We start from the raw sequence: 14,073 nt of genomic DNA on the forward strand, positions 1-14,073 counted from the left end.
TACAAGTTTCACTAGGTCTTTCAGGACAGAAAAGATGTAGGCTTGTTCACCAGGTGGATCAGAGAAAGAAGAGGAGTTCCAAAGATGGTGGAGAACATTGAAATCACCTGGAATAGAGATTTCAAAGAAATAAGTTGATTGGATGTGTTCTGTCTTAGAAGCAAGGTACTCAAAGAATTTTTCATAGTAGATTTAGTGCTTAAGTAAACAACACAGATGTATTTAGTCAGAGAAGGACTGGATGGCCAATCCCAAAGAAAAGGGTATTCAGAAGATTCAAGTTCAGGAACACAAGAGCAAGGTATGTAGTTGCATACATACAGACAATAGCCACCTTTGGCTCTGACGTGAATATAGAGAAAGAAGGAGGATGCAGAGAAGGGTTTGCTGTCAGTTGCCTTAGTCAGCTGAGTCTCAATAAGGAGGAGAAGATGAGGTTTAGAGGAAGAGAGGTGGTGTTCAACCGAGAGAAAATTTGAGGAAAGGCCGCATATGTTGCTGCATACTACATATGCAGCTGGTAGATGAGCCCTACAATATTTGATCGTTGCTCAAGCAGCCTTTTCTGGGGAGGGGGGGAGAGCGGTAATATAAATGGAAGCATGTATGGCCCACAATCGAGAGATCCTGGGTTCGACTCCTGGGCTGACCAAGTAACCATTTGGTAAGGTCTCTTTACCATCAACCTATTCGCATCTGGAACTGAAATGGGAACCTGGATTGTACATCAGAAAGTTACGTGTTGTTGTCAGGGAGAATTTTCATAGGCAAATTCTTTGTCAGTCACGCCTGTAGGTGACTGTGACTGTTCTCTACCTACAAATTACTGTCCATGCCTTAAGCCGGACATTTGTTGCTCTTCCTGATAATTACTTCTCACCAGCTGAGTATTCCTGTGTCAGATTCGGCGGCACCATCATTCAGCCATTAGTATCATAGAAAAAGTGGGTAGGATCCAGAAAAAAAGAACCACAGTAGTAACAGTAGTAGTTGTAGCCCCTGGTTCATCTGCTGTGAAAGCGTGACTGACTGCATGTTGAGGTTGTATTCCTCTGCAGTCCACCTCTCTGCACATTCGTGGTTATATCAGTGCCACCACATGAAAACGTCCCTCTCCACCACCAGCCAAAATTAGGCCACATCCCCATAAAATTATGATGTATATCATTCTTACAGGCAATGAAAACTATTGCCTACAATGCATGATAATATACAGGATGTCCCATAAATAGCGCTCAACTAAACTGTCAACTGGTGATACATATTACGGGGACGGCTCAGTCAGCCAATGTGGTCGTGAGTGTGGCAGTAGGAGCAGGAAATGAATAAATGATGCAGTATAGACAACAATTGTGCTTAAAGCATTCCCCGTAAGACACGAGAAATCGTCTGACGGTGTGGAAGAGGATAGTTATATGTAGGCCACCCTGTACAGTATATCTGAAGTTCCATGATATGATGCGTAACGTTCTCATTGCCGATGGATTCCTGTGCACCCATCACATTCGCCAGTATGGAGGAGGACAACAGTGACTAAGGCATAATTCATTTTGGAGACATGAATTACTTTAAATTTCTTCACTGACCTTTCATACGATCTACTGACAGCTCGTAGCAATACGCCTACTATGATCTAATTTAGCTAAAAGCTGCCATTCTCCATTTTGAATACAGAGTTATAATGAAAGAAAAGCATTCTGGAGCCGAACACTAATCTCCCGCCAGAATATGCTGTTGGCCAAGTCCAAGATTTTGGTCATATCTTGATACCCTGAAGGTTTCATTTTGATAGCTCAAACTGTTCATGAGATATAACGGTGCTAAAGGCGGGTGATAAAAAATAGTTGACCCCTGGCAGCCATTTTGGTGACCTTGACCTTGACACCAAGTGCCCATTTTCGAACTCGGCCAAGATTTTGGCCATATCTTGATACCCTGAGGTTTCATGTTGATAGCACAGGCCGTTTACGAGATATAATGGGAACACACACACACACACACACACACACACACACACACACACACACACACACACACACACACACACACACACACACACACACACACACACACACACACACACACACACACACACACACACACACACACACACACACACACACACACACACACACACACACACACACACACACACACACAGAGGCAGGCAAAAACATTATCGCTCCGCCTTGAAACGGCGGGAAATAACAAGAGATTCACTCCCGAGTATAGAGCTAGTCACAAAGAAGTACTATGCAATGAATATAGAGCCAGAGTTTTGTCTTTCTGGCACTGAATTATGTGAAATAAGCTGCAAAAGATCGAAAACCTAGGCCATGTTAAAGACAGTATAGCAACACTTACGACAGTTGGCATGTTTCCGTTTTGGTGGTAGACTGCAGTTGTAGTTCCTGAGTGATGATGAGGGAGGAGGTGTGGCGTTTATTTGGTGTGGGAAGGCTGCTGGGGTTACGGGAGTGGAGTATGTACTCTATGGCCAGAATAAAATATAGTAAATGGCAAATGACTAAAAAACAACGATGTTCAGTCTAATCCTTCCACTATGTCTAAACCTGACGAGTCATTCACAAAACAAGGTTGAAGCAGAGAAGGTCTGTCCACCAAGAGGAATTTTCATCAGTGCTGCTGCACGCCATGTGGCTGAGTTGTTCACCTCACTACGCCACTTTGTTAAAAAATAAAGACAGAAAGAGCCAAAGACTAAATGCCTTCAAAATTGTTCCAAAACTTGACAAAGTTGAGATCCACATTAAAACTTAATTCATTTAGAGATGCTTGAATAAATACGGTGCTTTAAAGACGGAGGATCAATGGCAGCGAGAAAGACAAAGTAAGACAGTTGCTGAGCTGACTTTTTTTCATTCACAATCATAGAAATCTGAGCGTGCAGAATGCTACTCAGTATGCATTTAAAACAGCACATATGAATGAAGTGCTTCAAAAAGGAAGGACTAGGAATCAATGACCTATGGCAAGAAATGAAACGACTAGGGTAAACTGTAAGGGTGATCAGAGGACCCGGTTGTAATTGTCCCAATCTTGTTTTGGTGTAGACCATCATTTACAACAGGTGAAAAGCTGAACAAGAGCGAATCAGATCACTTTTCCTGCTTTCAGTTGCCATCCAGTTGGAGCGGGAAACAGCGGGTTTGACTGAAAATGACGGAAGTGGGTGCAGCCACTGTCACAGAGAATGGTTTTTGAATTTTGTGGTTAAGGTATATAAAAGAGTATTGACAGAAAAGGTAAGATAGGGGTTGGAATATCTAGTAACTGGTGAACAGCGTGGTTCCTAGAATAGTAGGAGATGTGAGAATATTTCCATTCAGTTAGATAAAGGAGTAAGTATATGAAAAGGACTTTAACCTACTTATGACATTTATGTATCTTGGGAAGAAAATTACAGTGGAAAGGATTATGGAAGGTGTTACAATTTTGCATGATTTGTTCACGATGTAGAAACACTGAATACTCTATAAGAATTTTATTATGGTGATGTTTGTGTCATATTAGATGATGTTTGAGTGAACGGTTCAGTATCGCAATTGGAGTAAGGCAGTGATGTATGATCTTCCAGTTGTTCAGTAAGTATATCTGAATTTTTATGAGGAGTTAAAACAAGGGTTGCTGAGACGGGAAAGAAGCCTGCAGTGTATGGTGAGGTTTGGGTTACATCAAAGAAGGTACTGTACAGTATAACGTTTTCATTATATTACCTGGTGTTGGAGAGGGACACCTTCATATGGTGGCACTGATATAGCCGGGTAGTTCACCTATCAGGTTATAGAAACGTCCCTCAGCTCCCTCCCTATCCCGAGAAAGGCGGATGATGGACTGCCAGAGGAGAAAAGTTTCCTCATTAAGTGCATCAAGCTCACGTTTCAGATAAACCTGGAACAACAAGCATTACTGCTATTAATGGAGTACTTAGATGATGATGTATCGTCTAGAAACAATGATCGGAATGTTTTGCTGTCTGTTGTGAGATTTAAGAATGTCTGTGAGAGGGAAAGTTTGAAAATGGCGGTAAATAAGGAGGAGGGAGATTCTGTGTTGAGTGTTGGTAAATGGAATGGAAGTGATGTGAGAGTCTGAATAATTGGGTGCATAAACTGAGAGAGAGAGAGAGAGAGAGAGAGAGAAAGAGAGAGAGAGAGAAAGAGAGAGAAAGAGAGAGAGAGAGAGAGAGAGAGAGAGAGAGAGAGAGAGAGAGAGAGAGAGAGAGAGAGAGAGAGAGACGTAAATGTATGAAAGAAATGGGTAGCAGCCGATATGTAGAATCAGGGTGGCTGATGCGCTCTCTCTCTCTCTCTCTCTCATTTCATCTTTACCTCCCACTTTTTCTCTCCTCTACCCCACTAACTTTTTTCCCCGGAATAAAATACTTTCGTTCGCTTTTTCCGTCTCCCCCCTCTGCCTCTCTCTGACGTCTCCCTTTTTCTCTTTGTTTAACCCTTTTTAATGTCGTTTATTCTCGCCTCTAACGCAATTCCCGTGTTCCAGGTCAGATATTTTTGCTTTTTCTTCCCCCAGCTCCCTCCCTGTCTCCCTCTGTCCTTTTTCCCCTTCCCTGTTTTTACTCTTTCAGAAAAATAAATCACCGGTCGGACGGGAGAATATCTGAGACAATGAGAGAGAGAGAGAGAGAGAGAGAGAGAGAGAGAGAGAGAGAGAGAGAGAGAGATTGTACTGTACTGTATTGGGGAAAGAATATGAGAACTGAGAACTGTAGGATGGAAATTCAGTGCATATCTGGAAAATGATAAATAGAGTTTGTTGTAATGTATGTTGTGTGTTAGAGAAGAATGTATTATCAGACGAAGCTGCTATTTGAGTATAATGCTAACACAAATCAAAGTCACTAACAATCCACTACGCCCTTATTTCAGTGCATCCCTGAACACCGTAGCACGCTTACACACATCAGGCACCTCACACTCACAACTCAGCAAATGTCTTGAGGCTTGAATTCCCACTACCACCACCTCCTTCTCCTCTTCCTCCTCCTCTTCTTCCTCCTCCTCCTCCTCCTCTTCTGTCAAAACCTCCTCGTCTGGTCCTAGTCTAGCAAGCTGTCTGTATTTGTCTATTGAATAAAATCGTTTTAAGGTAGCAAGAATAAAGTAAAATAAATAGCAAGAGAGACTGAAGCTTCCTGATTCTTCTTCCACTGAGATTTATTTTTGAATATGGCTGGTTAATATCCTCTTGTAGGTTTTTTATGCAGAGTGTAGTGATATTGTAGGGAATTATGTAACACAGAGGAGGGCAGTAAGATGTAAGAAACAAAATAAATCGATTAGGATTAGGTGTTAGGGACCATCCTCAGCCCGACAGAAGCAAAATGTTTCCTGTAGTCCATCGGGGTCAGTTTTAGATGACCTGGAAGAGGAAAAATAAAAAAATAAAAAGAAGGCGAAGACGAAGGGAAAGTAGAAGAGAAAAAGACAAAATGAAAAAAGGAAAAGAAAACGGAAAAAAAAGAAGAAAAGGGCGAACAACAACAGCAACGAAATTGAAAGCGACGGCTGAAAAATTGAATCATGTTTGTTAAAAGTTCCTAATAACTCGAGGTTCTAACTACACAAATGTAAGCAAGAATAACATTGCCTATCTGTGCCTTCGATCAGCTTAGAAAATTACAACACAGTATCATAGGGGGAAAAAAAATGCAGGTTCCCTTTCGTTACACATCTCTTTCAGTATACAGTACCGGCGTGAATGGGTACGGAGAAAGCGAACAGAGTCTATGTAGCCTATTAACTCTGGCACACATGAACTGGGTCATTTCTGGCTGATGGGTTACAGTTGGGGAGAGGGGTAAAGTGCCCTTCCCCTCACTTACCCTCATCTGATACCATTCTCCCACCCTCCACACTGTAACTCAACAGCCAGAAATGACCCAGTTCGTGTGTGTTCGGCCTTGGGCGTGTCTCTCTTACTCTAGTCTGCACCTACACATTTATTTTTTTTTTAAACCAGATGCGATGTTTCGGAGTACCGAAGACTTACTGGCTATTGTCTATAACATATTTCTGAATTAGTGTGTTTACATGGCTGACGTGCTAGAGATTCCTGGCAAAAAAAAAAAAGCAAAATATTTCATACATGCCATTTTAGAGAGAGAGCATCTTAAGAACGTACATTCGTCTTCCAATGTTTGACTGTATTGACTTGGGTCCGAGGAGGAGGAGGAGTGTTCTATCGTGAGTAGTAGGCCTGAGTCAAGTGGTTTGTGTCGAGGGACTGTAGTGCATTGCTGGAGTGAGAGGGGTGCCTTGGTTAATGGTGCAGCAGGGAGAGGTGATGCGGGTTGGTTTGGATTTATATTCCTCAACTGGAAAAAAGAAACTGGTGGCTGATTAAAGGAGGCGTAGACTGGAAAAGTAGTTTCACTTAGGTCATTATTCTCGTCGTTTAAGAAGGCTTCAAGCACCTTTTCCCTAGCAATTTATTTTTGGATATGCCGGGTCAATATCATTTTCAACATTTTCTGTCCATAGTGTGGCGATATTAGAAGGATTTATGTAAGGTAAATGTAAGATAAAGGAAAATAAATAACTTAGGAGAAAGTGTTAGGGAGCTTACTTACCTGACAAGAATACGAGACTGAGGCTGTTGTGCAAAGGGATGTTGTTGCTCTAATATCATTGTGGATAAATAAATGATACTTGCACACATTACACATAATGACGATGGAAGGGATAGAAAGTTTACACGAAGAAGAAGTGCACAAGACTGCTATCATTCTGAAAAATTATACTGATCCTAATACTGAAATTTATTACAATATCGAAAACTTGTACGCAGCTCTACATCCACTCACTTGATGTAGAGCTGCGTACTTCTCCCTTAGCCTTTATCATTCTTTTTCTGCGCCTGCCCTCCTCTCTTCATATTTCTGCCATCTTTCCTGTCACTTCTTATTGCTTTTCTTTCCTTTACAGGTGGCTTTACATTGAGTGACAAGCCAAATGGTTTCCTGTAAGCCAAGAAACCATTTACTATGCTGGGTGGTAACCATATAACCAAACCATACGTGCTCCCTACGTGTCAACAAGTGGGTTGGTGGAGGATTAGTGCCCCTCCCCATAAAACAAATAACTCAAAGTCAAATGGCCACCCCTTACGGGATTATGGCGTCTGGCAATAGATAGATAGATAGATAGAAAACTTGTGGAAGTACCTTAAGATCTGCTGCGGATGAGGGATATTAATAAGTAAATACCCATGCACATCATGTCCCGTGTTCTCGTTGGTTAAGAAGCGCCTTAGCACCTCCTCTTTAGCGATTTACTTATGGATATGGCTGGTAAATATCCTCTAGTACAATATTTATGAGTAGTATGGAGATATTAGAGGGATGCATGAAATACAGATAAGGGTAATAAGGTGTAATACGCAAAATAAATCGGTTAGGAAATGGCGTTAAGGAGCCACCTTATCTGAGGAGACTACAGGCCAGATTCCCCATTCTTGTTGGTTAAAGGGTCTCTTTCCTACAAATTTATTTTTATATATGGTACTTTGATGTATTTTTGTATGTTGCCTGCCTTATATGTTGAAAAGAATATAAAGACCATATAAGTGAATCATAAACTGTCTCTCCCAAACTGCATTGTAGTAACTGGACTGAACGGGTATACTGTACACTGTCTTCTATTCCCAATTCTGACTGCCAAATACATTTTTTTTTTTTCCAGCAAACCTAAGAACTCCGTCTCGTTCTGAAATCGGGTAATGAAGGCTAGAGCAACCATCTCTGAAAAATATCTCCCGGGCAGAATAAAGTCGTCCGGAGATAGCTGGAATAAAATGAAAGCTATATTGTCGGTTCGAAAAGATTAGCACTTTCCAGGTTAAGAATATGCATAGCTGCTTAAATTTCGACGGTATTGTTGACACGAACGACACCCTAGCAATGAGAGGTAGCTGCTGCCTCAGTTATCCCTCTTCCCATTTTAAACACTCCTGGCATTCAGTTCAGACCAATAACTGATTACAGAAGCAACCTCCTGTCTAAACGGAAGCGAGATCGATCTTAGGCTTGGACAGGGAACTGACTTAAGAACTGAATTTCGTATCGATCTTCCAGAAGACCCACCGATGTGTCATCAAGTCACCCCAGCCAGTACCATCCCATCAGTCCTAAATGAGACAATCCTATCACGAATACAACACGAACTGTGAGTATTTGCGCGTAAGTGGTAACATGTGAAGGATCTCGCACGTCGGGGAACTGCTGGGCCTCAGAGAACGGTCTGGTTTTGGCAGAGTCGGGCATGGAAAAAAAAAAAGAGATAAAAGATAAAAGAATGAACCCGGGTCGTCCAGCACAGCGGCAATCGGGACATCCTCACCTGTCACCTGCACAACTGCCGTCAAAAGGACAATTTTTCAGCAGAGGCGAGGGGAAAAACGCATTACTCCCTGTGTTCCGCACCATCGTCTCATCTTTATATCTGCAGAGACTAGCAGTGGAAGTTTGATCTTAATAATAATGGTTTATACAGTATTATACTTCGTAATTTAATTGATCAGTAGTCACCCATAAAATGCAGGCGCCTTAACCCTTGATAACTATTTCAGAATACCACATTAAAATAAATAAATAAATAAATAAAACTGGTACTGGAAACTTTACGAAAATGGCAAATCGGCGTTCCTACAGACAGCAGTGGAACTATGACAGCCGAAATATGACGAGGATTTTGTTCTGAGGATTCTGGCAATCGTAGGAGGCAATGTACCGTACTCGTATAACCATTAAAACTAACAGGATTTTTTTTTCTTTTAAGGCTATCTAGGTAGGTGGTCGGTCGCAGCTTCCTGGATCTCTTTTCTGATACAAAAGGATTTTCCATCAACAGTTTTCAGAACTGAACACGGTAGGAATTAGCACGGAACAGTCAGGAGAGTAGTCTCTCTCTCTCTCTCTCTCTCTCTCTCGTGTGTGAAAAATAACTATCAGGCTTCATCCCCCCTTTCGTTCTTTCTCCGTTGCATAAAAACGATAGATAATTCAACTGACTCTCTCTCTCTCTCTCTCTCTCTCTCTCTCTCTCTCTCTCTCTCGTGTGTGTGTGTAACGAATAACTAGCAGGCTGCATTCTCCCTCTCGTTCTCTCTCCTTTGCATAAAAAACCTAGATAATTCAACTAACTAGTGCTTCAGATAATTTGCTCACGTGTGCTGGTGCGGTGCTCACTCTACCCAATGTGATGTGATAGTCAAGGCTGCTTGCTGCTAATTTCATGTATGCAGTTAGTGGAATTAGGAACCTGCAGAATTCGTTTATTATAATCAAATATTCACGCATTAATATAATTTGGAAGTTTATTGATATCACAAGAGATGCGAGAAGTTCCATTAGTTTCCCGATTAACGTTCAGTGTTTTCATTGCCCGTTATCGTTGTGTGTGTGTGTTTTTTTTTTTTTCCTTTTTTTACTTTCTCGTAGATGACTTTTATCGTTTTTCTACATATTCTTTTCCACTATGCTCATTCAGAGAGAGAGAGAGAGAGAGAATGTCAACCGAACAAGACAGCGATGTAATGTGATGTTCTTGTAGATGTAAAGGATGTGCGCAGGGTGATGAAGAGTTTGTGTGCAGGTGAGGCTGGTGAGCTGTATGCACCCAAAGGAAGGTGAAATGATGTGGTGATAGTTTATAGTGCTGAGAGTAGAATAAAGGAGGGAAGTATGGGAAACATGTGAATTTGCAATTAGTGAAAGTAATAAATAAGATATGCAAGCAGATGTGCAGTCAAGAGTAATAATAAAATAATAATAATAATAATAATAATAATAGGTGCACACAGTGCGACAAATGCCCGTCACCATGGTAAACATGCTTTCATAGGGTTACACATATCTCTTGGTTGTGGTATTTTCCAGTCGGAATTGTTTTTATATGCTTCATAAGATTAAAATACCCATACTCTTCTTAGTACCTAACAGGCTACATGGATCATTTCGGATATCACCGTTCTTTTCCTGCATGATACTTTTTTTTTTTTTTTTCGTTATTGGCTGTACATGACAAAATTTGTTCCCTAACGTACATTAAAAGTCTGCAAGAAGCCTCATCTGTGTGGACTGAACATTGAAAGCCTGATTAGAGAGTGAAAGCAAGTGAAGGAGCCTAGAGTATTACCGGTATAATTAAATTCCCCATAGCAGCCTGTTTATATTTTCTGTCTACAAACCGATTATGTTTTCTGTTTTCTTGATGTGCAACATGCCAGACTGGGATGGGATCACTTTGATACACCACCCTTTAATTCATCGATGATCCTCAGTATCATAATCATTATTCATTCCCTACTACCCACCTTTCATACATGGGATGCGAGAAAGCAGGAAGAGGAGACTATAAAATGTAAGACTATCATTTGAGCACCTTGTGACATGGTATACGCAATCAGTGACCTATAATTCAAATCCTTGAAATTCTTGGCCCCACCTTACAGTCCAAATGATGCAAGTTGGTTGGTGAATTTACTCTATCTGGCAGGTAAATGTGAAACGCATCAATTTAAAAAAAATGTATGTAGATATTTAGACCGATGAGGTAGAACCAAACTCCAGGGACTTGAATGAGATGTGAATAAATATGTAGTCCATTTTATTGGCTATGCATTTGAAAATTCTTCCACTCTTGTGTTTTCTCTCTCCTAGTTTCTGGATTATAGGTGATATCCTTAGGTGGGAAATGACGATGGTATTGATGATGATCATGACTGAAGGGGAAAATTTATAAGTTCGGAAATGGAGCCGTAAAGCAAAAATCGGTGCAAACAATCCTTTTCCAACTCCAAATCCAGGTCAGATCCACAACACTATCTCATACAACAGGCATTCCATTGATAATTATATTTTTCATTAAGTGTTATAGCCATTAGTGAGAGATTCGGCGTGTTACATGAATACAAAAGTTAAAAACAATTCATTTACACTTACAAATTCCCATATCCCCCTTCCTCCCCCCCAAAAAAAAGTAAAGACAAACCAACAAATACCCCTCCCTACTGCCTCTCTCCTCACCCTACCACTCCATCTCTTACCCGCCTCCAAGACCATCAGCAACAAACCATAGAGACGGAGGAAGAGGGCACATTCCACAAAACAGGGCGCCATTTCCCCACAGTCTGCCCGTCCCAAGTGGCGATACCAGACTCTCATACATCACTCCAGCCCGACGCAAATATCCACTGCTCTCTGGAAACGACGTGATTTGCTCCATGGAATTTTACGGTGGCAAGGCAAGCATGGAGGTTTGGGACGTGCCTATGATCGACAACATACGCACCCCAGATATCTACTGTGTCCGGTTTGGTGAAGAAAATGCACGTTTTTATTGTTAGTGTTATACATAGTACCAATTGGGCGTTAGTACCCGTCCACCATTTTGATGTGTGTTAGGGCTGTTTCATTCGAGAGTGGGGTTATGACATATCGCTGGGATTTGTGGATGATCAATGGGGTTTATTTTGGGGGGACTGGAGCTATTATGACATCGTTGAGTTTTATGGAAGATCAATAAGGTTTGTTTTGGGGGGAACTGGAGTTATTATGACATATCTTTGGGTTTTGTGGAAAATCAATGTTTTATTTATTTATTTTTTGGGGGAGGGGGACTGGAGTTATTATTACATATTGCTGGATTTTACAGATCAGTGGGGGTTGTTTTAAGAAAATCGGATCATCAAACTGTTTTCTGCCCCAGCCTGGAATGAAACCCTAGAGGACGAAGTGGTGTTCCTGGACGTGACCCGAGTGTAAACAAGGATGTCTGCTTGAGAGTTGTGTTGAGCTCACTGAAAACAACTGCTCAGCCATTCCCAGTGTTCATTATTGCAGGAGACTGAGGATGTGGCATAACAATGGGGTGAAACAGTTTTGTAAATGTGGCACGAGATGGAGGGAGGGCAGCTGACTGCGGAGAAACGAGCGAAACAGATTTGTTCGTAGCTAACATCTTCGTGACAAGAGTATAGACAATGTAAACAGATTTCACTTCAAGATACTTTATGTTTAAGACCATAAATTATATAAACTTATCAACTAATGAATTTTTTGTCTGTATTTCTTCCCACTTGGCCAAGACACTGTTAAGTCAATGGCCTTCGTTTAAGCAAACATCTGTGACCAGTCGGACAATAAAACCCATGAGAGAAGGAAAGGAACGAAGGAGCTGCTGAAGAGAATAACAAAGCGACTGTATAATCAGAGAGGAAGGAAAACGATCAGTAAGATGGAAAAACAGAAAAACTGGTAATTAGTGGACAAAATGGAAACTGGGCAAGTACTCGCAAAGATGGAAAAGTGGTAAATATTCGCAAAGATGAATAATTGATAATATGGATTTTTTCTGTATATTTGAAGGGGTGATTAAATTGTAAATATTCATCAAAATGGAAAATGACACAATTCGGTGATATGGAAAACGGGTCACTATTCAATAAGATGGAAAAAATTAATTGGGAGAGAGAGAGAGAGAGAGAGAGAGAGAGAGAGAGAGAGAGAGAGAGAGAGAGAGAGAGAGAGAGAAGCACGGTCAGTGTAAAAGGCAACGTATATCTTGATTGTGGATGTAGAGCCTAATAGGAACTGGTAAAGAAAGGATACGTAGGAAACAGAGAAAATATCTGTGGGAGAGGAGAGATGGAAGATGTAGGAGGATTAAGAGAAAGCAAATTATCCCAAGAGAAAGCAGGATGTTTTTATATTGCCACAATAGTGATATATTTCCGTACAAATTACCATAATGTTTAATGAATATAAAAGAATATAGAATTCCAAAATTGGTGCATTTGTGTGGTTTGTTATTTGATCCCATGTCCCTTCGAATAGCCTAAGTTAAAAATAATAAAAAAGATGTCCGGAGGTATTTGCCCAAAGAACAAATGCATCAGGTTTGAAGTAAGTTGGTGGACATACAGAGGAATGAGCCGGTAAGAACTAAGCGATTAGAAGAATAAAACTGAGTAAATGCGTTAGATCTCCATATACAAAGAGGAAGCACAGGAGGTTTATGAATGAGAAAACTAAAACAATACTTACCAATCACATTTTGCCCCCTTCGCAGCGTACGGGTCCCAGGTTTGGCCATCAATATCCAGATCTTTTAAGGGATGGAGATCGATCTACGTCCCTAGTAGCGTTTTATATGATAGAAAATCTCAAGTCGTCTATGAAACTCAAACGGTAGAGGGCAAACCACAACTTGTTTTAACCCCTACCATCGTACCACCAGGCAAAGTCAGGGCGAATATTTCAAGTGATATTAAAGGAAATCACCAGTAAGGAAAGGAAGCTCAAAAAATCCCTTCTGCTTTTAATATCGACCTATCTATTATTTCATATCTTATAATCATTATTATGTTCTTAGGAGTCTAGACTTTTCTTCCAGCATCATATTTCCTTTTCCATTTATGGTCTTCAGTATTATTTTTTCCCTTTGCCATTCCTTTCCCAGTTTCTCAAAATATTCATTCAGTTTGCTTACTCGTAACTACTGCCCTCTTATCCTTTTCAAGCCAGTGATGTATTATTTATTTTATTATTGCTCTCTTAAAATAATTTATTCTGCCTCCTGTAACAATTCTCTCAGGTAGTGAAAACGTAAATTAAAGATATATATAACTGTTCAATACCGAACATTTTCCCTGTCACAAATACCTTTTAGATTATTAATTTTTGTTACAAGCAAGTGCATTTAGTTACATTATTTACTTCCACTAGGGCACATATCAGTGGGGAAAAAAAATCATGACAAACACCAGCTTATTTCCGTGCAAAGTAATGTTCAGGAATAAACATATTTTCTGCATGTGAAAACGCCATCCTTTTACTTCTGCCATTATGGTTGAGCAGTGGTTGGTAATTACACCGTGTTGTGCTCAGGATGCGGACATACTTGCTCCAAACGTGTGATCGACAAAAGGAAACGTGGCTCAGCGGTCCGTCCAAGTTCAGACTCTGGTACTACAGTGGCTCTAACCCTGTGCTTCGTTTCATCTTGTCGATCACGTTTCGAGCAAGTGTGG

The 14,073-nt window shown here is 40.7% G+C and overlaps 1 protein-coding gene across 1 annotated transcript in view; it reads left to right on the plus strand.

Moving 5' to 3' along the window:
- Positions 1-241: 241 nt before the first annotated feature.
- Positions 242-14,073, plus strand: part of LOC145415342 (monocarboxylate transporter 12-like) — an 85,493-nt gene continuing 71,661 nt past the window's right edge. The window contains exon 1 of the mRNA XM_080284618.1: positions 242-301. Coding sequence (XP_080140744.1) covers positions 242-301 — 60 coding nt within the window. The remainder of the gene's footprint in view (positions 302-14,073) is intronic.

Source organism: Coenobita brevimanus, chromosome 102, assembly GCF_032717465.1.
Source record: "Coenobita brevimanus isolate Jiangsu-jjx chromosome 102, ASM3271746v2, whole genome shotgun sequence".
Classification (NCBI taxonomy): domain Eukaryota; kingdom Metazoa; phylum Arthropoda; class Malacostraca; order Decapoda; family Coenobitidae; genus Coenobita; species Coenobita brevimanus.